We start from the raw sequence: 26,174 nt of genomic DNA, 5'->3' as shown, positions 1-26,174 counted from the left end.
AATTTCGGCCTACGAAATGGACGGTGAGGATCGGTCGTTGGTAACTGTAAAACATTTCCAAATCGTTCCTATTGAATCCCAAACGGAAAACGAACGAGCACAGAATCCAGGATCGATTCTGTCCCCGGTTCTTTGTACAGAGGCGTGTGTGGTGTTCGTGCCTGCGATAAAAATGACTAGTCATTCGCTTGTTATGCCTCGTACATATCGTAAGGCTTCGGTTTTTCCCAGGACAACGAGATTTCCGAGCCGATACCGTGTCTCCTCTGCTAAATATCCCACGCAGACGACGACGAATAATTTCGCCAGCGGAATACTAAATGGCGTACGAGTTCTCCGGGACGATTCCCTGAGGAACGTTCAACAGTTCTTCTTGGCACTCATCGTGTGCACAATAGGAATCCAAGTACTGGCTGGGCGATCCTCTATAAATTTTGGACTGCTTGCTATTGAATTTCATCTATCTGTTGCTCGACCTGAATCACTGATTTCTACGTCAATTATTCGACGTGTCGACATATATTTGGCATCTTAATTCATCACGAAGTCAATGAAAAATAGTTTCTTGGTTTTTGTAATATTAAGTAGAGTTGATTGAATGAATTGAATGGTTATAGTTTTGGCGAACCTGGAATTCGAGCTATCATTTTTCCTATGTTTCTTACTAAAATTCGTAGTTAAATTTCAGGTAAATCAATATTATTTTGTAGGTGTAACGTAAGTTGTTTCGAAAACCGGTTGTGGAGTGGTACCGGAAGTCAAACAAGCGGATAAGAACGGAATCTGTATTATCGAAGGTCGATAGTGAAGATGCACTTTATTAATTTATGGTTGCTGTCATCTATCTATCGATGCCAGCACTAGCAAAGCGACAGTAAATTGGCTTTGCGTTTGTAAACGAAAGCTGTTGCATCGTGTATTGCGATATAAAATTAAGAGAGAAAGAGCGATATACATGCGCCCGTGATACAGGCGTCTAATTGTAAAACGACAGTTATTCGTGCTTGACTAGTATTACTGGTCATGGTTCGAAGTAGCGACAAGTAAGTGAGCAATGTGATTCAGCGATATATCTAGGTTAACTCTGCACAATTAATTGTCGTTTAAATAATTGTTCGACGTACCTTTCATCGTGTTAGCGACACGCAAGCATTTGAATTTCACCGTTTTTTTTTGTTTAGGGATAGACATCACAGACGTCGGTCGAGGTCGAGATCGAGATCTCGGTCAGCCACACCGGAGAAAAAACGGCGGCGATCTAGGAGCAGAGACAGGGACAGGGATAGGGACAAGGGGCGACATAGAGAAAGAAGAAGTCGTTCTAGAGAGAGAGACAGAGACAGGAGTGACAGAAGAGACCGGTCTGAAAGAGACAGAGATCGTGACAGGAAATGGTATATTACAATTATTAGTCACTATGATGTAGCTATTTACTGATTTTCTGAGTTGTATCAAACTGTTGCGGTAGAAGAATTTCTGTACATCTTCTATTAGAAGTTCTTAATGCGATGCTTGTAATAATGAAGTAATGGGTTCACATTATTGATTGTTTTCGGTATGCTAGTGGAGACAGTAAAGAAAAGCGTCTTACAGGCTCAAAGTCTTCACGTTCAGGCAAAGATCGTTCGAATAGATCAAGATCAAGAGAGCGCAAAGAGAAGGAAAAGGGTGACAGCGATGAATTGCCATTTGATCATACTAAATTGGACAAGGTAATCAATTGCGTGCAATTAGTGTGAGTTACCCGAGTACTTTTCTTCAATTTTCTAACTTTGAATTGTTTTGTGCTCCGTTTCAGGAGGAGGAACAGAAAAGATTAGAACTGGAAATGCAAAAGAGAAGAGAAAGAATAGAAAGGTGGCGGGCGGAAAGAAAAAAGAAAGAGCTGGAGGCAACCAAGAAAGATGGTAAGGCATCCATTTTAGCAAACCTTCAGCTACCTATGAAAAAATGGTCCCTCGAAGATGACAGTGACGAAGAGACTCCTGTTGTTCACAATTGCAACAAGGAAGTCAAAGAAGAAGGGGATAATAAAGAAGAAGTTGAGGAAATTAAGGAAGAAGCTAAGGATGAGGAAGAGGAAGTTGATCCTTTGGATGCTTTCATGGCAGAGGTATATTCGCAATATTTCGTGTTTATTATTACATCAATTATTAACAGGAGCGTTTAATTAAAAGTACATTTGAAATAGGTTCAAGAAGAAGTTCGAAAGGTGAATAAACTCGACAATAAAGGTTCAAAGAATGCAAATAATGGTACAAGTACAGGATGTACTCAGAGTGGAGGCGTTGTTATAGTAACAGGTGTAGCCAAAAAGAAAGTACAGAAACAGAAAGGAGAATTAATAGAACAGAATCAAGATGGTCTAGAATATTCTAGTGAAGAGGAAGGAGAAAATTTGCACGAAACTGCTGCCGGTATCGCAAACAAACAAAAACGGGAGCTAGCCAAAGTAGATCATGCGACGACCGAGTATCAACCATTTAGAAAATCATTTTACGTTGAAGTACCTGAAATTGGTATGTTTTTCATATTACTACATCGCACATCCGGTACGTTGTTTACTCACATTTTCTATATTTCCAGCGAGAATGACATCGGAAGAAGTGGATGCATATAAAGAAGAACTGGAAGGTATCCGCGTGAAAGGAAAGGGTTGCCCCAAACCAATCAAATCATGGGCTCAATGTGGCGTGACGAAGAAAGAATTAGAAGTGTTGAAGAAACTAGGTTATGAGAAGCCGACACCTATTCAATGTCAAGCCATTCCGGCGATCATGTCTGGTCGCGATTTAATAGGCATAGCAAAGACCGGAAGTGGAAAAACGTTAGCCTTTTTACTACCAATGTTTAGACATATACTTGATCAGCCTCCACTAGCAGATGGTGACGGTCCAATTGCGTTAATTATGACGCCCACTAGAGAATTATGTATGCAGATTGGCAGAGACTCGAAGAAGTTCACGAAGTCTCTAGGTTTGTCACATGTCTGCGTCTATGGTGGAACCGGTATATCCGAACAAATAGCAGAATTGAAGAGAGGTGCTGAAATAATTGTTTGCACACCTGGCAGAATGATCGATATGCTTGCAGCGAACAGTGGCAGGGTGACGAATTTACGTAGAGTGACCTACGTAGTGCTCGACGAGGCGGATAGAATGTTCGACATGGGTTTCGAGCCTCAGGTGATGAGGATCATGGAGAACGTTCGACCGGATCGACAAACTGTACTTTTCAGCGCGACATTCCCTAGACAAATGGAAGCTCTGGCTAGAAGAATTTTGACTAGACCCGTGGAAGTTCAGGTTGGAGGACGATCGATTGTTTGCAAGGATGTCGAGCAGCACGTGATAGTCCTTGAAGAGGATCAGAAGTTCTACAAGCTATTAGAGATACTTGGACATTATCAAGACAAAGGTTCCATCATAATATTCGTCGATAAGCAGGAGAACGCTGACACTCTACTGAAGGATCTTATGAAAGCTTCCTACTCTTGTATGTCCCTGCATGGCGGAATTGATCAATGTGACAGGGATTCGACTATATTGGATTTCAAAGCTGGTAGAACGAAACTGTTGGTTGCCACTTCTGTCGCCGCAAGAGGTCTAGACGTGAAGCATCTAGTGCTCGTGGTAAACTACGATTGTCCGAATCATTACGAGGATTACGTGCACAGGTGTGGGAGAACGGGAAGAGCTGGAAATAAAGGGTAAGTTTCTATCTTAACAAAGCCTACGGAATTTGTACTCTGAAAGATTGTAAAAATTATCTTCCTCTTTACAGATACGCATACACGTTCATCACATCGGAACAGGAACGCTATGCCGGCGATATTCTTCGTGCACACGAATTGGCCAGTGTTGTTGTTCCAGAACCATTGCGTCAGCTTTGGGAAGGTTACAAAGCCAGACAAGCCGCGGATGGTAAGAAGGTTCACACAGGAGGTGGTTTCAGCGGTAAAGGATTCAAATTCGACGAATCGGAGGCGGCATTGGCGAACGAGAAGAAGAAGTTCCAGAAAGCAGCGTTGGGACTGCAGGATTCCGACGATGAGGATATAGAAAACGACATAGATCAACAGATAGAGAGCATGTTAGCACCAAAGAGAACCGTACGGGAGATAGCCAGGCCGTCCGCTACTAATATCGCTGTTCCTGGCCAACCTGTACCCAGCGCTACCGATAAATTAGAACTGGCCCGACGATTGGCGTCCAAGATCAACATAGCCAAGAACTTGGGCGCTGAGGCGAAGGGCGCGACTCAACAGGCCGCCGAAGCTATCCTCAAGGGAGCTGGACCTACCAATCTCATTACAGCGAAAACGGTCGCCGAACAGCTGGCTGCGAAGTTGAACACCAAGTTGAACTACCAGCCGCGGGAGGAAGACCTTGTGGAGAGCGATGCTGAGGCCGGTGAACAGACCTTCCGCAAATACGAGGAAGAATTAGAGATCAACGACTTCCCGCAGCAGGCCAGATGGCGAGTCACCAGCAAAGAAGCATTGGCGCAGATCTCGGAGTACTCCGAGGCTGGTCTTACCGTTAGAGGAACTTACATAGCACCTGGCAAGGCTCCGCCAGAAGGGGAAAGGAAGTTATACCTCGCAATCGAGTCCACCAGCGAACTAGCGGTCAGCAAGGCCAAGGCTGAGGTCTCGCGACTGATCAAGGAAGAGCTGATCAAGTTACAAGCATCGGGCGCGCACACTGCATCCCGCGGTCGATACAAAGTGTTGTAAAAGAACTTACATTTCCGTTGTACATGGTATCTTACGCACTACAGTACTCTGATTTTCACTGAACTGCGTACGAGTAAAATTAGAGATTTATTATTAAACTTACAAATGACTATACAAAACACTTTCTATTTAACGGTACAATAACGAAGTATACTTAACGCTTACGGAAGTATCGATCCTGCCAATAATCTTTCTACGAGCGATCCGAAATTTTCCCGCGAACTAACCCTGTCTGCGACGATTCGGGTTATCGGGATCGATAAAGGTTATTCCGCTCTGTGTTCAGCACCGTGAAATTTCAAACAAAGCCGCCGGGAGTATTTTCGATCGACTATCTGCGAAGAATACAGCGGGAGACACGGCGGACACGTTGTTTGGTAACCATAAGTTAGGAGGGACTTTATTTACAAACCCAGCGTGACCACTCGAAAGTAGACGAGCGATCATCCTTTTTTTTTTTGTACACGTTCCACCTGCTCCCATTTCTTTGGCAATATGAAAACATCGACGAAAATACAATATTATATTCTTTCCATGTATATTACGTAGGCACTAGAAGAATCACAGTCATGAAATCGGCGTCGTCGCGACGGACGACGCCTGTAGGTAAACGAAATGCTTAGCACCTTTCGAAAATACGATCAAAGAGATCTTCTGTATCGTCTCTCGTTGCGGTAGTCGCGCCTCGAATCAATGATCTATGCCGCAACCAGTGACAATTTTCATTTTCCTATCTTTTTCTCTCTTTCTCTCTCTCCGTTCCAGTCCTCACGAGAAGATCGTATGAACAACGAGCCCGAGAAAGATGTTCACGAGGCATCCTCCAACAGTGATGGCACAGGATATGTAATTATGAGCGATCTCCGCTCTGGTGAGCGCGCCCAGAGGAACCTCGGCCGCGATTCTAGGACTCCTCTCCAATATTCTGGTAACTAATTTCTCGGTCTCGGTCACGCAGGCCCGCAGCTGGAGGGCCGAGGGCCTCTTGGACGTGGGTTGCACGATGACGAATATATCACGATCGGGCGTCATCATCCCCCGAAGAGCGCACTGCGCCACCTGAATCTGCCTTTCCAGAGCGGTCAACAGGGCGTCCAGGGTGACGGAATCCTTGTCCGCGTCTTCGTCCATTATGTAATATATTCTGTCCACCTGTAAAACCGATAAAACAAAAATTAAATAAAATATTTGTACCATTCGAATGTTTCTCGAGACAGCACCGTTGGCGAAGAACATTGTGCGTGTACCTGTTTCTTCGAGTAGAACAGTTTAGCCGCTCCTCCGCAGACGGGACAACAGGCACCTGGCGGAGTGACGCCGACGCAATAGGGCTCTATCAGTTTCGGACACTCGACCAGATCGGGGCAACGTGGCAAGGCTAGATCACCGATCAATCCAATGGCCATGCAAGGTCCAAAGTAGTCGACCACTGTCCTCTCCGCCCAGGCGACGCACTCGTTAGTGTACACCTCGCCGTTGATGCCGCACACTGGGCCTCTCAAGCTGCATCCCTCCAAGCAACGTCCCAGGTAGCCCAAACTGGCGCCAGCTCGGATCATGGCACAGGCTGATCGATGTTGACGGTTCTCCTTGTCGCAAACCGGCCCACCAGACTCGTCCCGTGGATCACAGTCCAGAGGAACGCATTCGTATTGACGACAAGGCTTGTGCAGCCTGGACAGGCATATCCTGATCCTACGGATGCACCTTTCGGTACTGTCGCAAGGATTCGACGCGCATGGGTCGCGTGACGAGCAGCTACCGAACTCGACCTCGTTCGGCGACAGCTCGGCGCACTTCGCCAGGCAACCGGAGGCGAACGTGAAGCCCAACCGTCCGCAGACAGGAACGTAATGGGGCGGACAGTCGCATGGCAACGAAGGGATTCGTACCTCGCTGCAGCTTCGTTTCGAACACGTGAACTCGCCCTCGAAGCAATGACACGGGTTGCATTCCAGATAGAAGTTAGCTTTGTGAGCGATCAGACGATCGTGCACCCAGCAGGAGTTGAGCTTGTTGCAGTTCAAGGTACGACACTTTTCTAGACCGCGCAGGGTACATTGGCAGATCCGTAGGCAGCCCTGTTGATCGTACCGAGGGATCTGGACCCAGGAGCCGACTGGTACTAATTGCTTCGACATTTCACCCAAGGTACAACCTGGTACACAACGGTAGACCTGTCGACCGTACGGGAGCACCTCGCAGATCTCGCCCAGGGCGCAAGGATTGCTTTTGCACGGTGTCATGATGTCCTCCTCGAGGTGGATCACCGACTCGTTATCCTGCGGCTCCTCCAGGAACGGCCTCAAAGAAACACACGGAGAGTCTGATCTTGGTGGTGACAGTTTTGCGCAGAGGGTGTGCGCGGTGTGAGGCCCAGTAATCGCCGTCCAGTCCACGCAACTTGCCATCAACTCCAGACAGTCCTCTCGGCAGAGTCTGGTCTCGTGAATTCTGGCTTCGCAGGGTTTTAACTGCAATAGACACGCAGCCGCCCGCAATGTTGCCGGCGGACAAGACGCAGCTGCACGGACTGGTACGCCTAAACCTCGAACGAATCCACCTCTGGCCCAGTGGTCGGCCTCCCATTTGGCTGCCTCGTCTGCCACTGCTGAGCATGTTCTAGGGGCGAGGAATGAACAATAAGGAACATAGCGGGGTACAGTGAATTCTCGATGAGTATTCCAAAGGTCGTCGACTCTGAACATGAAATATTTCGTAAACTAATGGTTATATGCGACTGAAACAAATATTATTGACTTCAGAATTTCAAGATCTATCACTGGGCTAAATGTCATTAAACAGTTAGCGTTACATCTGGGGACTTCTTGTCACTGCCGAGGACCCAGCGACAGTGTGAAGAAGAAATCGACCAATCGCAAACTTTATGGGAAGATCACAATTGGTCCATTTTCCTTACGATCCTTTACGTTACCGCAAATGCAGCGATTGCATCGAAATTTTGAGGTTTATGGGTTAAATATCAATATTGGAATATGTCACATTAAATATCCACATTTGAATTGAAAAGTATCTATGTTCGCGAAGTATCGATACAATATCGCCCATCGCTACAGCGCGGCCTGAGAAAGTATTGAAAAGTATCGATATTCGAAAATCGGTACTGTATCGCCCATCGCTACAGCTGGGCTTAAGCAAGAATAGAGAAAGTATTGAAAAGTATCGATATTCGAAATATCGTTATCGCCCATTACTATAGTGGGACTGGAGTACGAGCGCAATAGGACAGTCCCGAGCAGCCCATCTCGCAGGGCTCCTCGGTGTCCTCCAGACACCTTCTCAGCTCGCCCTCTAAGCTCGAGGACAGGCATTCGGTGTCCAGCTGAACCCAAGCGGATTCCCAGTCAGCCTGAAACGCCCTCCAACATAAATTCTGACACGATGGTTTCGTTGCTTTCGTGCAACAGGACAATTTTCCCGCGTCCAGCGGTAGCCTAGCTGGTTTCGCAGATCCGGATTTAAGTAGACAACTCCAAAACGGCGACTGAGGCAACACCGGCTTACATTTCTCCGTCAGGGCGTCCATAATCTCTTGATCGGTTGTCGCGGTACGAAGAATCCGTTTGCAGGTATCCAAGCAAGCTGGTGTGGTGGCTTCGTTGCAACAATGTAAATCTGTTTGTAGAAGGGAACACGTGTAGTGTTGCAAACAGAATACAAAATTCCTTCTTAACCCGCTCGATGTTTATGTCGACTATGCTCGTTATGGAAAGGTGACATTTTTTTTGTTTAGTGAGTATACTCGACAAAGTCAGAGTAAATTTCTAATTAAATAACAAAATTACTCTTCCGACTTGAGCGCCATCTATTGTCAAACAAAAATTCTGTAACTATACTCGTCATTAAGCAAAAAAATTAGCATTTGTTATTTATAGTCAAATTTAGGTAAAACAGAAATGATATTTGTAATTTTAACACATTTTAGAATATTTTACGAAAAAAAAAGAAATCATACAAGTATTACTCTGAAAATTCGGCTTCCGCTAGGAGAAAACGTGGTGTAGAGGAAGGGCTTCCTATCACTTGATCTTAGGAGTTACGGAAAGGTATGCCAAATTAACATTGGCTTTAATATTTATTTTGGTACATGAAATAAATGTACCAAGTGGTAGGAGGCCCTTTTCTACGTCACTTTTATCCTTAGCGGAAGCCGAGTTTGCTCGCGAGTGTACAAGAGCAATTTTGTTACTTTATTAGAATTTACGCTGCTTTCGTCAACTATACTTGTCATACCTTAAAAATAATTAAGCAGACAAGTGTACATTTTCAAAATAAAATAAAACATTTAAAGAATTAATTTTTACATACGTTGTTTAGGATCCTCCGCGTGTTTCACCTCGGCCACGTTCTTCAAGCACTTTGGTACCTGATGGAAGCAACCCTTGCTGCTGTACAGCTTCAGATTCGAAATTTTCCCGGGTTTGTAGAACAGATCCCGACATATGGATCTGCACGTGTCGTTTGACACGTTGCTGCAGCAATGTTCTGCATCCTCGCGCTTTTCCAGACACGAGAAAAACTCGGGCTCGTCGCTCGGTCTGCAGGAATCGTTCAGATGTCTTCTAGATCCGGACAGAGCGCACGCGGATCGACAGGTGGGATTCACCGCCAGGTAACAGCAACCCCTTCCCGTCCAATTACCATGTTTTCTGACCTCTACAATAGATAATAATTAAAAAAACAACGTTCCCAGTGGCGAAACGGCCTAAAGCGAAGCGATACGTGTTCAGAGGCTCTCACCGTTTAAAGTCGAATTGGCGCAGCCCCAGAATTCCGTCTGAAAGAAGAAGAAAAAAAAAAGAAGTGGAAGAAGTTGATGGCAATAGGGAATATATCCAGATAAATCGTGAAAACTGAGTATGAATCTAAGGTATCGCCAAGAGTCTCTTGTAACGCGAACACCCCCATTCAACTGGCCCCTGTCTCTTTTCTTCGAACCGCTTGAAAGGCATTGTGTCGGCGGATCTCTGACGATTTCGCGCGAACTACGATCCTGTGTTCGGGTATCGAGTACGGATTAAAAGGATCGATTAAAAGACGGCTTACCAGCTCGAGGGAACAGAACTCCTGCAGCCGTTGTGTCGCGTTCTCCCTTGCCTCCGAGTCCGCGCCCAGTGTGACCAGAGAGATCTGAAAGGGATGAGTAATTTTTTTCACTTTCTACTTTTCATTTTCCTTTTTTTTTTATCTCGAACGAACCACCATCGTCTTTTGGCCCACGAGGATCTATGGAAAAGGTGACAAGATCAAAGGAAAGGGAAAAAAAAACGACGCAGCTGTGTCTCTCGACCGATGGGAGTTTCCACGATCCGCTCCGAATGGCGAGGTGTAATGCGCGAGAGTTTTTATTAAAAATCAAGGACACACACATACGTAGGTTACACACCATCGGCCTTTCCACGATTTCCTGTTGTTCATCGCTGAATGACAATAGATCGTACGAATATATCGACTGGCAAGAGCCGTTTAGAGGTTCATTCTCGATTCAATCAGCGTCCATCGCGAGGACGTGACGGGGACCATTTCGTACTCTCGTCACGGTCGCGAGTTACGAGCATCCCATTGGCCAGCGTGCGGTGGGTCCTGTTAGGTCTTGAGCGTAGCCTGGGTCAGAGTATGGGACTTCGATTTTTTTTTTTGTGATCGATTTCAAGTAATTTTAACGCACCAATAGACATCTAAAGATGCGCTGAATGAGGATTTAAATATCAGTAGAGCTAGTGAGTAGACTACGGATGTGCAGGCATTTATAACATTTTCTAACTTTAATTTACCAAGATAAACCTTTGATTTAAATTTACCAAGTCCTTCTTTTTTCCCTAGCGGAAGCCAAGTTTGTTCGTTAGGATACATAGGTCAAAGTCAGGGATGATTAATTTTTCAAAATGACAGGGCCCAGAATTAGGAAACGCCGCATATCGAGGTATGAATCAGGTTCGATGACGCAGGGAAGCTTTTAAGTCGAGTCGCAAATATTTACATTGCAGAATAATATTTGGTCGCGACGAATAGACGTAAAGATGAAAATAGCAATGGCGGAGGTGCTGATAGCTTTTTCCGTCGAACTGTTGCAAACGTTAAGGGCGTAAACGATAGCGAATCACGCAGACGACGCACGTATTTCTGTCACGGTATATTCTTGGAGGTATGCGTTATGGCCGTACCTCGTCGCCATTTTGAAGGGGTGCATTTTTCTCGCGAAAATTGCTCACGGTAAACAGTCGAACATTCTCATCGGGATGTAAAACCGAGAACCATTATCTTCGATGCCGTAGTTGTCACATTGATCATCGTAGTTGCATTACGAACTGAAATTTACGGTAAATATTTACATACAATGTGGGATTCACCTCCGATTTCGATGATTTTTATGTGAATGTTTCAATGGGGGGTCGTCGTTTGTAAAAAAGTTATTATCAAAATAAGTTTCTTAACAACACATACAAGAATGATCGAAATCGAAGATATTATTGTAAATAATACCCTTATGGTAAATATTTACAAAATCTACAATATGGAAATTGGAGAAAAAAAATGTGATCACTGTATTCCAACGACGCTAGCCAGTGTCGCACGTAGCGTATCCGGTGACTTCGCCTCTGAATTCACAAAAGGGGGCCCAGTGTGTGGCTCATCGGTAGTCAGGACGACCGTGGGCCCATCTTTCTCGAGCTGCTTCTACACCTCAGACTTGTGTCGTGCATCACCATTCCACCGACACCGTCGCGGTGGGACACATGAAATATTGGTCAAGGAACGTATATCATACGTGGGCTGCCTCTTCGCGAGCACCCAGCAATATATACAGGGTGGTCCGTGTCGATACCACTTCTCTGATAACAGTCGCGACCGTTAAAAAGGGGCCTGATACTCGACGAAGATTATCAATTCGGACACCGTTTATCGACCCCGTTGGGACCACCCTGACTATCCTCTCGAATAGAGAATCACCTAGAGAAAACGAACGGGCTCTCCTAGATGAGAAATTGGAAGTCTGGAGGCGAATTCGCGGCTATAAATCGCCCAGGGAAACACGATATCATTGATAACCGTGGCCCGTTTTCTCGGGAGTCGAGTGCGTCAATTCGTAATATTTGCGTATGAATGAGCCTACCACGGTTGCCCCCCCAGGGAGGGGGTCCCGCGTAAATCTCTCAGCGGGCCCCAGTGTCTCCGATATTATCTCGAAACGGGGGGGAGGTCCCCCGTTGCAACCACTTTTAAAGAAGCTACAACCACGCGTGCAACCCCACGTCGCTCCGTGGCCGAGGGGCCCCTGTCCGAAAACCACCGTGCTTCCTCTCTTCTTCTTCTTCTTCTTCGTCTTTTTCTCCTCTTTTTTTCTTCTTTCACCTTTTCCCCTCCGTCCATCCTCGTCTGGCTACAAGTTTCCTTTTTATCCCCGCGGGGAGATCCTAATATATCCGTGGACACGGCATATTTTGTACCCTTTTATCGTCCCCGGGGTCGGGCCACCGATATTTATCAGCGGTGCGATATCGCGCTCGCAACGTCGCCTCGGCGAAAATTATATTCCTTCACCCCTCCCCCTCCACTCGAAATTGTCTTTTTGAAATTCCCACGGAGATCTTCGCCGCGTATAATTAATAGATTACGGTTGGAGAACGATCGTTAATCCGGCCAGGGACAACGCTAGTCCGATTAATCGGTTAACGATACACCCACGCTGTTCGAACAGTTCGAGCGGAATATGGTTTCATTGTAATTGGATCTTGGTTTTTTTTTTTGTGGATTATATTGAAGCGACACACGGTGGTCCAGAATTAAAATTTAGCAGTTCATACGCTTGTTTAGTAAACGCGGCAATGAATGAACACCTACGAGATTTTGTAAATATAAAAGTGAAATTTTAAATGACAATAATACCAATAAATACTCGACACGTGCAAATGAGATTTTTAAGGTCTATACCTTTTTGTGGCATATAGATTTCGATTTGAAAAATTGGAAAACCGTGATTAACTGAATTAAAAAGAACAAATACCAATGAATGAACTTCAACCAGTAAATGAATATTTCTAACCAATGGCGCGAAAGTTATTTGAATAGGAATCAAGAAATTGAAAAATATCAATATTTAATAAGTTTAACTGCCTGAATATTTTTCATCTCAAGAATGCTGTATTATACTATATTTCAAGCTGTCGTTCGAGTAACTTTTCAATACGCTCGAGTACCCATGTGCTTTTCTAATGGGTGGTTCGTTCAAGTGTTGTAGATGGATGGGAAGCATACCTTGGAGCAGACACTGCGACAAGATCCGGCCGCCAAAGAACAGCATGACATCTCTGGAACAAATAATACACCGATACTTTAGGTCGTTTTTCGGGTGAGACGCGAAAACACATGGCTGGACCAGAGTGTCCCGTGGCAGAGGACACGGTGATTTTCGAGAGAGGTTCCTTTCTCTGGTTTTCTCTGGACAAGAAACAGACGCGTGTCCTGCGTTACGTCAGTCGCACAGAAAGAGAAAGGACCAGGTTTTATGGGAGCCGGATGAGGGTACGTGAGACACGTCAAAACTCAAGTACCCTCTACCGACCATCATTCAGACATCCTCCCTTCAGATCGCGGAAGACGATTGGAAAATGTGGTAGAAAATGTACAAATGTTTTATATTTGTTCATATATACAGGGTGGACCACGAAATGTGATCAGCTTAGATTATTTTACTAGTAGAATAGATGCAATTATTTACTCTATAATTCTATATACAACACATTGTACACCGAACATCATCTGATACTTCTTTTATTCCTGTTAAATACAATGTCTGTTATTTCGTTTAATTGCCACGTAGAACACTTCCGTCACATGCGACGGAAGTTACTCGTGACTCAACCCCGTAGAGAATATTCACAAACGACAATTGCAGAGTGCCTTTATTTAATTGGTTAACTGCAAATGAAACTGAACCGTTATGTTGTATTGCAGATGTCGAAGAGTCTTTGCTACGAGGAAACGGTCTTCAGGATCCGAATTTCTGAAAGGCTGATTGTACACTTCCTGCGGATGTTCGCCAGTTCAAGTAGCAAATTCGGATCAATTGAGACAAAGGAGACGAAGAGTCTTTCGTAGGATACTAGAGCAAAATTTTTCCATCGATTCTGCCTCCACGACGGGCGTTCACGTGTAAGGTAATTCGGGGAATGATGCCTAAGGTTTCTTATTAAATGCATAACAAATTTCATACATATATTTCTATGAAACCAACCAACGTCATTTGTTACTTAAACAATACACTATGAAATGGACACTACCAAATTAACAAAAATTAAATGTTAACCCTTGAAATAACACGTTTTTTATTTTATTAAAATACGAAATATCAGGCGAGAGCAAAAAATTCTTACGCACATTACAATAATAATCTTGTTCGAGACACGCGTATATTGGAGGTTAAAATAAATACCAAGCAATATTCTAGTACGGGACATAATAAATGAACTCGTAGATACCATTTTGCTACTATCTACCGAATAAGTTCTAAATTATTGTTGTTTGGCATCTTCCTCCGAATTACATTATTCTTCCTGTGGAAAATTCCCTTTATTAAAAATGATCACGTGGGAATGTGAACATGCGGTGGCATCGTATATACATATATTCATCGTCCAGGGGAATCCTCTCGTCGCGTAAGTGATCTTTTACGACTTCACGGGGCATAATATGCGGGCCCGGTCAAACTGGCTTTTCAACGGGGACCGAAATCGGTGAATGCACGGCCACAATAAACGATCCACCATCGGCGTGAGCGAGACGCAGGATGCCCACGGAGACAGGGGCAGGGGAGGGTTCTCGAAGCGTGTTACAATTACGTTAATAGATACCAGTCAGACACAAATTATGGCTGACTGTGTCTCTCTGCGTGACTCGGCCTCGTGTAGCGTGTTGTATATGTATACTTAATATCGTCATCGTGGACAGTCTGCCTTTATCGTTCCACGGTTCACCATATTCTTATTCTTTCGATTCTTGAGTTGTAATGATAGCTGTACACGGCAAAAAGTTCCTTCCGTTTTTACAGGGCAAACATTTGTACAGTTGGAGGACGACAAGATGCACCTTGTGTTTTAGGGGAGAGGAACCGCTTGGTTGGATATCGGTTTCAAAGAAGGTACTGAGAGGATGTGATCTACTCGCTTCGCTTAAAATATATCTTGGGGTTTCGAATGTTCCCCAATCATAAAATATGTGATTATTTTAATAGTGGAACTACCGTAACTGGTAAAACGATGGATTTCAGATTTCTTATTTTGTATGTTACGGAAATATAACATGTTCATGTTAGAAAATTGTAAACTAAAAAAATATTTGTTCTGATGCTTCTCGAATTCGTCTAAGTATTCGTTAAAAGATTGATGTAAAAAAGTTATAAGGTTCATTTATAAAAAGACTGAAGGTGACCTTGAAAATTCCAGAAAAAAAGAGTCAACAACAAAATTTGGTACAATCATCATAAAGGTCTTCTTGAATAATATACTGACTAAAGAAATTTTCGATCTAAAAGCTAGCAGTAGAATAATCTAATCTGATCGCGTTTCGGTGTCCACCCTGTATATTATACGTTTTAATTATAGCATACATCTAACGTTGGTAGTTCAAACGTCCGAATGTATACGATTATTTTTTGTATTATATTTTTTGGTAGTTCTGTTATTTTCTTATTATAATTGTTTCAGCGCCACGTAGTCCATTTCGTCGGTTCTTTTACGAAAGAAAATAGTCCGAAGAGTCCACCGCGAAAACCCCATAGAATCGTGAGATTCGCGGCGGCAAGCTGGAAACGTAACCAGGGACTGCGTGGACTTCTCTCGCGGACGACACAAAAATAGCCAGGCCCGTCGTTTACGGAGCATTCGACTTCCACCCCGATCTAAGTGGCGAAGTCCCCTTAATTTTATCCGTCGTGGAAAATGGAACGACCGCAACGTCCGTTCGTCTCTTTGAACGTGCTGCTCTGAAACGGTACGAGTCGAAATCCTGGAGCAGAAACACTTTCGGCTCGAATTTAGAAGCGTTTGTCGTCGACACGGAGGGAAGAGGGCACAGACGGACAGTGTGCGTAAATTTAGCGTAAAGAAATACCAATGTTTCTTCGATTTTATTATATACGCTTCGATTCAAAGAAGCGCACGCCTTGTCTCTGCGCGAAGATACGAATACCTTACTGTTTCTTTTTTTAGGAGACTGCTGCGTTTCACAGTAGAGCTATTAAACCCGTCAAAATGACGGATTGCAGATTTAGTATTTTACCATTACTGAAATTATAATGGTGCTTTTGACGGAATTTATGTTGGCGTTTAATTTACTACAGATTTTATTTTACGCGCGAAACATTCCCGACACCGTGTGGGTGGGGGAATGCACGACGATATGTGTATAGTTGCATATAAAAGAAGGCCCGTGGATTGCGCTCTCGCAGCTGCGCGCGAATGGTGACATCCACCGTTGTTGCCCTCGTAAAAATCGCACAATTCTCCCACGCCCCGCGGTAATAATCTCTATCCGCCATATGCGAAATAAGCCAGAGTAAGTTGGAAAAACTTCTACGAATTTGAAACTTGGATCATCTCGATATCTCGTGCGGACGTTTCTGACCATTTTTATAGAGAACTAGGATTACATTTTGGGGATACGTTTCGATTAACATTTTTTACATTTCACTGCAATATCAATTTAAATATTTTTGGGACCTTCAGGGACCTCGCGGTGTCATTCTACGGTTCCAAGAAATTGCCAATCGCTTTTGAAATTCTATCGCAAAATCTATGTGTTCCAAGAAATTACCAATCGCTTTTGAAATTCTATCGCAAAATCTACGTGTTCCAAGAAATTACCAATCGCTTTTGAAATTCTATCGGAAAATGTATGCGTTCGAAGAAACCACCAATCTTCTTTTCTCTGTTCCAGATCGGAAACTGTTTCTTGAACGTACCGACACCTAATTGCTCCAAGAAACATCCCGTACAATCGTCGAAATCAATTGATCAATTAGTGTCCGCCATCCGTTGAACCTGTTGCCCTAATTAGCCCGATCGTGTTGCACATTTTTTTTCCTTCGGTGACAAGGATGCTCACGGTCGGTACCTCGTTACGTCATACTTTTCTGAAGAAATACATATTTTCCGGGTATCGTTCGCAAAAACCGCATCAAATGTACAGAACGATGAGACCTTAACACTTTGAATTCGGAAAACGTAGTAGTACGTTTTTTCAAATAACAAACGCTGAGAGGGGTTGACATGATAGTACGTCTTTTTTAAAATGAGAACTAGAATAGTAAAAAAAAATGAGGGAAAAATCGTTTTTCATATCGCTTTTATATAAAAAAATCGAACTAAGAATTTCTTTCTTTAACCCTTGTGTAGGCAACCGGGTACCTAGGTACCCATTTTCAAATTTTCTTTCACAATTCTTTATGTCTTGTCTAAAACAACACTTGATATATTATAGGAAAGAAAAACTAACAGTTTCGGAAAAGTATAAAAGCGAAATTATTTATATTTACTTAATTTGTCAGAATAGGGGTATTCCAATTGTCAAAAGTTTCGTCTTTTGTTGTATGTATTTCACAGAGCTTTACGAGCAATAAATGCATAAAATCTGTGGACTATTAATTTTACAGTTGTACTGGACACCGAGAAAACGCGTAGAAAGAAGCCGGCAAGGATACTGTATTACGTCTAATTAATACAGCCATCAAACTTAGCGAGCCACATCGAGGATATACGTTGCATCGTTTCACGGATGGAAGGGGGAAAGGGGGGCACGATCAAGGGAGAAGGAATCGCGGCGATCGAAGGCGATGGAGAATGAGAGGAAGGATCGATCGTAGAAAGGAGAAGGATGGAGCGAGAGGGTAAAGATCAGAAAAGAAGGGAATCGAGATACGTGTCTCTCGACATGTTTTTATCCGAGCGTGAAGCTGTCACGGTGTCTTATGTGTTTATTTATCTGACCACTCTCTCTTTCCCTCTTTCTCGACACGTCGCTGAACATGTATCGAGAGAGGCCCCGGGACTACACGCGTGTCTCCGTACGCACGTGGTACAGCACCGTGTCAGGGCCCTTGCCGATTGGAAGCCACGCCGCACAGTGGTCCGAATTGAACATTACCGGCCGATTATTCTAAAAAGTCAACTTTCTCATTTCGATATCTACTGATTGTGTGCTATTTCCTAAATGTCAATTAGTACCAAAAATGAAAATATTAATTTAATGGGTATTTTAATGGAAACGAACACTTAAAGTCGGACGTTTTAAGAATGGTGCTTTTCACTCGACAAAACTGCTTTCCTTCTTCGAGGTGTCCCGATAATCTCGTTCATTATTTTTAAACTAAAGAATATTCTTCCGTGATTAGAAATCATACCTCCTGTACTAGAATACAGTTGATATTTGCAAAATTCGAAAACACACTTTACAATAAGGAAAACGAATTATTGTTCTTTCCACTAATTTGTAAATTCTTCTTTCCATTTTAGGATTTGTACCCTCCAGACAACGTGGACACCGTACATACGTGCTGCAGAATTTATTGTACACGGTCATTGAATTCATGCTCGGCTCGATCATCGTAGTACAGTGAGCCCTCGATGACTGCGACACGAGCAACGGCGTTATTCCCACCACTAGAAGAGTCCCCCCGTGGAATGGATCAAAACAGAGTAAACAGAAGCTAAGCAGAGGCTCGGCTTCAGGTAAAAAGAAAAATTTATGAGAGGCTGAGAACCTTTGCCATGAATACTCCGAAGTGGCCCAAGTATGTCGCACTCATCGAGACATTATTGTATTTCAACAGACATTGCGCTGGCCGGTTGTTGTTAATGAGTTTCATACGAAGACGAGAATTGGGGTTAATAGGAAATGGTTATAATCGGTACAGCGCATCGTCGTCGTCGATTAATAATGTACCCGGGCGTTCATTTTGCGCGGGCAAGCGAACTGGCACGCTGCGAATTAATTAGCAAGATCAATCTCACGATCGATGCGTATCCAAAGTGTTGCCATAAATCGGTTGCGCAACCTCTGGCGCTCGGTCGGTCGTTCACGTTCCGATTCCTCGAGACCTGAAATACAGGCGAAATTATATGCACGCGTGAGATAGAAAGGATTTACGCGCGGCGGAACGGCCGTTAAAATTACTATGATCCGCTCGTGGTTTCGCGTATTAACGGCTGGGCGCCCAGAAGCCAACGGGACAACGGTCCCTTCCCTTTTCTCATCGGTCCCATCTTCCGCTCTACCCTTTTCTCTCTTTCTCTCTCTCTCTCTATTTGTCTTCATATACTAATTTCACGATCCAGCCTTTTCTCTCTCTTTCTATTTGTCTTCGTACATTAATTTCACGATCCACACTCGCCGATCAACGCAAGAAAATTACTACAATTGAAATGACACCTTAACGATGCTTTATCGCGGCTACCAACGATTCTGATCGAAAGTTTCTTTTTGTTCTTTTTTTCGTGGATTTATCGACCGAGCTTAAGGAGCGACAACTTTCTAGATCAACGTGATCTAGGCGTGTAATATCGTCGACAGAGATAAGCGACCGCGCGAAACCGAGGGACACATCGGAACAGAACACGGCGTTCCATACCGGAATCGACGCCTTTCGATCGCGCCCGATAGCGCAGATAGCCCCGGCTGCCGCTTGTCTAGCGCATTAGCATTGTATTGGCATAAATATCGGAGCTGGTTCCAGCGGCGTGCGGAACAACGTTAACATTCATTCTTGGTTGCGATAAGGGGATCGAGTGTGACGGACGATAGAGGATCGAAGGCTTCATGAGTAAATTTTGCGATCGTTCATGGACCTATTTTAAGCGAGGAACGAGTTCTTTTAACTTGTGATTTAAGGTGGCTCACGTAAATTTGTAGTAATTAGAAATTTAGGTGAAAATTTAACGTAACATTTTTGAAAACATCAACTTTTTATTGATACCAAAAGATCGCAAGGTTAACGATAAAATTATTGAAAAAGGAACGTTGTACAAATTTCGTTTTACACGAGCCTTATGGAACTGTAGTTGATACAGAAGTTAACCATTTCTTATTTAGTTACAAAAAATAGTATTTTCATAAAAAATTATATAGGTTATAGATTTTTTTACGGCAATTATTATGGGACGGAAAAAGAATATATTAACGATCAAATAAAAGTAAAAATTAAGACCAAAGTATGCAAACTTAGGTTTCAATGTCAACGTCACTTGTTTTCCTTTGTTTTGTTCGACAAACTTTCCAATTTTCTCTTACGTTACTTTTTCCCCTAGTGGAAGCCGAGTTTGCTCGTCGGTGTACAGGAAGAAAGATTCACGGAAACGAGGGAGTGACCGAAGATCAATTAACGCGGAACTGTTCGTTCGTTGTCGAGTACCAGCAACAAGTACCAAGGAAGAGGGGCCATGAAGAGTGTGCAGCGCGAAGGTGAGAGGCCCAGAGAAACCGCGACACGTTATCACCTTCGACTCTCTCGCGCGAATATACTTATGCGAGAATATGCGACTGCGAATGGGTCTGCTCGTAGCTCTCTGTCCTCTTATTGCGCGAGTCGACCAGCCAGAGGCGAAGGACCGTTAGCGACACCTCATTCACACGCACGTGCACCGTGTAAATTTCTGAAAGAGATCGGAAAGACCGGCTGACGGGACGTTTGGGGTGAGTCTTTTTTTTTGAGAGAGAAAAACTACACCATTTATTTTTTCGATCGATCTTCCTTTAACTACAACGATGAAGATTTATCTTCCTTTAACTAGAAAGTTCGAACGATGAAAATTAGCTGAAGAACTTTCAGAGTAGACGTTATATTTTTTTATGTTTTTAAGAATTATGTTTATATCTTTCTATTGTTAGTTTTAGTGTGAAATGAATATGTAAATATGTAAAAGGGTTAATCAGAAGAGTCAAAATTAGGTGAAGAACTTCCAATCCAGAGATCGACTATTTATCCAAAAATCTTCTCTACTTTTTGTTCCAGGTACCGGAAGCAAAGCGAAGCTACTCATCGTACGAATCGCCGTGAGAACCAAAGTTCTGTTCGCGCGGAAGCGTCGATAAACAAGCCTCCGTCTCGAGTGCGACGATAACGTCGAAGAAGGGACGGCATTAAGATCGTCCGCGCGAATCGAACAGCGGAAGAGAGAGGCTGGAAGAAAAAAGGAACGTAAACACTGACAAAAGCGACATGAGAATTAATGCAGAAAGCGAGGGAGGGAACACGCCAGCGGGGGCGTTTGGGGGAGGGGGGATATAACGAGAGGCAGAGAGAGAACCGCGCGCACATGTGGCCGAAGAGAAGTTTTGTCGTCGATATCTTCTCTCGTCTCACGATGACAAAGATTCCGCGGATGGGAATGGGTTCAATGAATCCGTCCTCCGTGCTTGTATTTTGGCGCGTCGTGAAACGGCCGGTTGACATCGGGGCATTTTAAAAATAATCGCGCGCTGTTCGTACGGCGAAGGGTTAGACGGGCGCCTCGAGGCGAGACGTGCCCGACTTCTCGATCTTCACTTTTCATCTTTTCGAATCTGTCGTCTCTGGGAATAGTTTTCGCGAATGCAGCATTGGATTGGGAAGGGGAATTATTTGTAGCGTGGACCAGAGTTAGGGAAGAATTTTATTCGACTAATAGATAGGACACAGATGCAGTAAGGTAAATCCTCGATGAGTGTTCGAAGACTCGGCATTGAAAAGGAGAGGTTCCCTGATGTAAGGAGATGTGATAATTTCTTGCAACAGATTATACAGATTGTTCGTAAACCAGAGTGGATAGAATTTTAGTCGAATAATCGATACTGGAAAGCGACATAATCTAAGAACGTTATTTTGAGCTTTGAACAGTTGTCAGTGAGATTAAATAATTGTTTGCCAAATGTCGAGTCACTCAAGAAGAAGAATTATTTTATTAGAAAACTTATACCGATCAGAATATTCAAACTCGTTTTCCCTAAATCGTGATTTTTCAGTTATGTCGTTATTGCAACCACCGAGCGGTATAATACACAAGTAGGTTTCTACTTAATATCGAATAATTTTAATCCGAGAGAAAGAAAGTTTTATTTACAGTTTTCATTAGAAGAAGATTCGACTGACTTAAGAAGATCTAGAATTTCAACCTACTGAAGAAGAGAATTTAAATCCAGAAATTTGGATCGCGACACTATTCAAAATGGTACTAAACTGAGTTTCCTCTTACAAGTAAGAATATGTAAGAAATTCTGAATTGACCTCTGACACGAGATCCATTGTATTACCTCATATTTTTAATACGAGAGTATGTAATATTTATTCACAATTTCATTACAGTTGCTTTTGGATCGATACACTATTCGGAAAAGTACTGAACTGAGTTTCCTCTTCCAAGTAAGAATATGCAAGAAATTCTGAATTGACCTCTATGACACATAACTATTATATCACGCATAATTGTTTCAGGTGGAAAGATTACCTTGCACTGCATCGAGGAAGGGATTTCCAACGACGAGGACCGCGAGCGTCGTCGTCAGGAGTCCGACAAGCATCATCGTTGCGAACACCGTAGGCGTTCACCAGGTCCCCGGTTGAATCGTGATCACCGGTCGCATCGGTTCGTTGGCCGTTCCGTGAACAAATTTCAAACGTCGAACTGAATAGTGCATACGTATAATATCTCTATACCACGGCTATTCTACGTGTAACGAGAGAGGATCGTGTGCGTTCGCATGTCGGCGGAAGAAGGTGACGGAACTCGGCGCGAAAACGAAGCGCAGTGGAGCGCGGTCCGCGAGCGACTGGAGCTTTCGGTGGCACTTGCGGGCTCGAGGCTCTTTGGTAAGCTTTTTACATCGGTCTAGTGAGCGAGAGGAAGAAGAAGACGGACTGGGAGAACGGGCGAATGGACGAACGAGAGAGAGAAAGTGACAGAGTGGGGGGAAGAGACAGTGGGACAGAGAGTGACCGAGGGATTGCGTGTGGGAGGAGGGAAAAGACGCGTGGCGCGTTGTCACGCAGTGCAACTGCTATTGTGACATCTTCGAGCTGTACCCACACACGGTTCTCCGTGTATGTCCCTTTTTTTTTTTTGCCCCACGTATTTCTTGCTCCGTTCTCTCTTCCGTTTCATCCTCGCGACACACTACCGTACTCAAGATTCCACGGAGGAATTTCGCGCGTGCGAACTTATCATAATTCTGTCCGTTCCATGGTGTTCTAGATAGAAAATAATTGTTCATTAACTACACTGCTCGAAATTTCTATAGTCATCATGTTTTGTTGATGAATTCTTATAATTATTCCGGACCAATGAAAAATTTGTGTTTGGAGCGTTTCGGGATTGATTAAAGAAAGCTTGCACATAGGTTTGAAGGAATATATGTAACATAGCATTTATTTTTACTAAAAAATATTAAAATTAGCATCTATCTAGCGTTTATTTTTATTAGACATAAATTTCAAAATAAGGATCAATTTCAATAATTATGAACACAATTTATTATATACATACAATTCACAAGCTAACATGACAATTAAAAAGTAATATGAAATCATAACAGTACATGACATAAATTAAGAAGTTGCAATAGAAAAAAATACAGAATTGAAGAATGAAAATAAAAAGAAATATAACATTAATTTAAAATTTATTAAAACTAAGCATAGAACATGTTCAGTCAAAATGACGGGAACAAATAAGGAATGTCGTTAAAGTACGGTATATATTTGAATTATTTCGAAACGAATAGTTTCACAAAAAAAAAAAATAGACTACTTATTGGTACACCTAATACTAGGCAGGATAGATTTTGTAGACTGATGCCCGGAGCACTGATAAATCTGACGAAGGAGATGCCTCTTTGCTTGGTGCACGGGTTAACAGCCCACATTCCACCACCGAAGATGCTGATAACCCGCGGTTGTACTTCCTCTGATAGCGATTTAATGTATCACGAGCGTACGAGATATTCCGAACCGATATTATTTGAAGTAACGTTCGATGGGTGGTGGACTATCTTCGGAGCATGTCGGGGGTATCGTTGACCTTATTGACGTTGGTCGATTGTCACGTTCAGAATAAGACGATATATGTACTTCGTCACAGCATCCTGAGTACGTAGCATCGTACAGAAAACGAGCGAGATCAAGTTCGTACGGCGCGTGGGCTGTGAAAGCTAATCGAATTTGTGAAACGTGATATCCGCCGTCGAGGTACCGGCAAATTGGGAAGTCTAAGGTTACCCTACAGTATAGAGTACGGTCCAGCTTCTGGGTGTCGTTTGAGAATTTCTTCGATTCGACACCCTTCGAATCGAATCGTCTTGATTACGTGTCCAAATATCTCGCGTTGACAATCCACTCGATTGTAAGTAATTTATTAATTTATTAATTTATTCGGTCGATAGACCTCAATCTGCACGTAGGCTGCGGATGGATCGTCCCTTTCTGTCGTTTCCTCTGTGTCTTTATCCACTTTTCTCCCCTCGTTCGTCTCCTTAGAGCAACGCTCGTTATTTCATCGTGGATATGCGCATATCCGATGTGCCATCGACCGTCATTCCCGATAACAATTTCATCGTCGGTAATCACACGATGCGCGCTCGTTGTGAAATTATTATATCCCAAAGACGATTCCCGCGGCCTTGAAACGGAAAATGCGAAAGCTCGACGGTGAAAATTCGTTATTAAGGTAACAAGAACAAGCGAACAGTCGGGGGAAAGGGTGGCGAACCAGTTTTCATCTGAACGTCGATAAATACGCTCGATCTTTCACGTGAATGTGTACCGGTTCAGACTGTATCATCACCGTTGTGTGTGTATGTTCACCATAAATACCATTATTAATGTAACACGCCGTGCACGGTGACTAATTTGCAAAATGAACGGTTGATGGCACACTATCTAGCGATGCCTACGAGCCAATCGGACCTTTGACATTAACAAAGACATTCGACCGTGGGTATAGGCACACGAGCGAAATCTGCGCTCTAAAATTCATCTTCGAGTGGTACACGGATCGCATCTGGCGAATGCTATCGTTGATGTTTTATGGGCGATTAGTGATAGGAGAATGAAGGCTTTTCATCCTCGAGTTATGTAATCGTTGATGGTTCAGAGGTGTTATGCTCGCCAAGCGATCTAGAAATCTTGCGATGTTTTCCGACAGGGTAAGATCGTCGCAGAAACGGTTCTGCTGCGCGGACTTCGCTCGACCCGGCCTTAACTCACTTAAGTAGTCACAATGGTTATTAATTATCCAGAGCAGGGGATCGTTTAACCGTACGGCGTTGTCTGCATTCAACGATCAGAATTTGAGCAATATGAACACTGATTTTCTCTGCCATCTGATCTTCTCAACCAATAACTTGGCACACAACAGTTCTTATAACTCCAGAATTGTCGGTAAATTTATCGAAATCCTCAAGTTTTTCTTGCACTTTTACTGTTGTTACAAAAAATATGATTATTTCATCCGAAATAGGTACATATATAAAGGAAATGAAAAAAAAGAGTTTTTAAATGCACAGTCACAGTGCCATACTATTTACCCAAGACTAGACAAATACACGATACTAATACAGTGGGTGATCGGTTAACGAACATTTCCATAAATTTTTATGGGAATTTGATTCGTTCGGGAAATCCAAAAAATAAATAAAAATTATTGTTAATACTACGTTTATTATCCGATTTGTTCGCTGTCCAAAGTGTTCGTTAATCTATTACCCATTGTACTTTATTTCGTAATTTCGAATACCTAGCCATACGGTAACATTGTAAACGAAACGGTTAAATAGCATTTCTTTTATTTCTGTCTGGCTAAGTAAAAAAGTTTCCTCGACTCGGCAAGAACCGAGAATTTCTTTCGATCCTCGTGGTGAACGCGAGGAGGTGTTGATCGTTGATATAAATTCATCGGCGATTTACTTTCTATGCATGCACGGTTCAAGTATTTGCCTCACGCACCCTTCGACCAGTCAGAGAGGAAGAAGGGGGAGGGACTGAGTTACCAAGGGTAGGGGGAGGGGGGGGGGGGGGGAAAGACCAAATAGTTCTGTGAACGTCGCATCCTCCGTCAATCGTCGGCTGCATGTCAATGAACCGAGCGATCGAGCAACGGCAGAAAATTGCGGGCCAAGAGCTCTTCGTAGATTGTCTCCGTTGGCGCGTGCATCGCCGGGAAATCGAGTTTCTCGCGTAAATTTGTCCGACGCGGCTCCATCGTGCCAGAGGAATGTCCATTGTCAACCATGATCTGCATTCGCAATGGCCCGCCTCCGCCTTCCCCGTTACATTCCGCCCTGTCCTGATGACTGCGCGCCACGTAGTTTCTAACTTTTCTTTTGTTTATACTTGAAAGTTTGAATGGTCCCTGGTTTGTAACGGTAATTGTTACTGATACTGTAGAATAAGGCA

The 26,174-nt window shown here is 43.5% G+C and overlaps 2 protein-coding genes across 2 annotated transcripts; one reads left to right on the top strand and one right to left on the bottom strand.

Moving 5' to 3' along the window:
• Positions 1-893: 893 nt before the first annotated feature.
• Positions 894-5,321, top strand: LOC107194195 (probable ATP-dependent RNA helicase DDX46). Its single transcript, XM_015583779.1, has 7 exons — positions 894-1,043; positions 1,182-1,394; positions 1,565-1,712; positions 1,799-2,113; positions 2,192-2,519; positions 2,587-3,709; positions 3,784-5,321. Exons 1-7 carry the CDS (start codon positions 1,024-1,026, stop codon positions 4,736-4,738), a joined length of 3,102 nt encoding a protein of 1,033 aa, XP_015439265.1. The 5' UTR covers positions 894-1,023; the 3' UTR covers positions 4,739-5,321.
• On the bottom strand, positions 4,807-22,319 carry LOC107194196 (reversion-inducing cysteine-rich protein with Kazal motifs). Its single transcript, XM_015583781.1, has 8 exons — positions 22,234-22,319; positions 13,016-13,068; positions 9,806-9,889; positions 9,500-9,536; positions 9,068-9,415; positions 7,973-8,374; positions 5,986-7,409; positions 4,807-5,890 (listed from the first exon to the last, which is right to left on the bottom strand). The coding sequence occupies exons 1-8, from the start codon at positions 22,307-22,309 to the stop codon at positions 5,507-5,509; spliced, it is 2,808 nt and encodes a 935-aa protein (XP_015439267.1). The 5' UTR covers positions 22,310-22,319; the 3' UTR covers positions 4,807-5,506.
• Positions 22,320-26,174: the final 3,855 nt, after the last annotated feature.

Source organism: Dufourea novaeangliae, unplaced genomic scaffold (genome assembly GCF_001272555.1).
Source record: "Dufourea novaeangliae isolate 0120121106 unplaced genomic scaffold, ASM127255v1 scaffold21, whole genome shotgun sequence".
Lineage (NCBI taxonomy): Eukaryota > Metazoa > Arthropoda > Insecta > Hymenoptera > Halictidae > Dufourea > Dufourea novaeangliae.
Note: the sequence above shows the minus strand (reverse complement) of the source record. Positions and strands in the feature narration are given on the sequence as shown.

Coding starts and splice junctions, on each gene's coding strand:
- LOC107194195 (XM_015583779.1), top strand. CDS start 1,024: ATGGTTCGAAGTAGCGACAA. Junction 1,044..1,181: donor ATGGTTCGAAGTAGCGACAA/GTAAGTGAGCAA, acceptor TTTTTTGTTTAG/GGATAGACATCACAGACGTC. Junction 3,710..3,783: donor GGAAGAGCTGGAAATAAAGG/GTAAGTTTCTAT, acceptor TCCTCTTTACAG/ATACGCATACACGTTCATCA.
- LOC107194196 (XM_015583781.1), bottom strand. CDS start 22,309: ATGATGCTTGTCGGACTCCTGACGACGACGCTCGCGGTCCTCGTCGTT. Junction 9,537..9,805: donor AGTTCTGTTCCCTCGAGCTG/GTAAGCCGTCTT, acceptor TTCTTCTTTCAG/ACGGAATTCTGGGGCTGCGC. Junction 5,891..5,985: donor TGTTCTACTCGAAGAAACAG/GTACACGCACAA, acceptor TCGGTTTTACAG/GTGGACAGAATATATTACAT.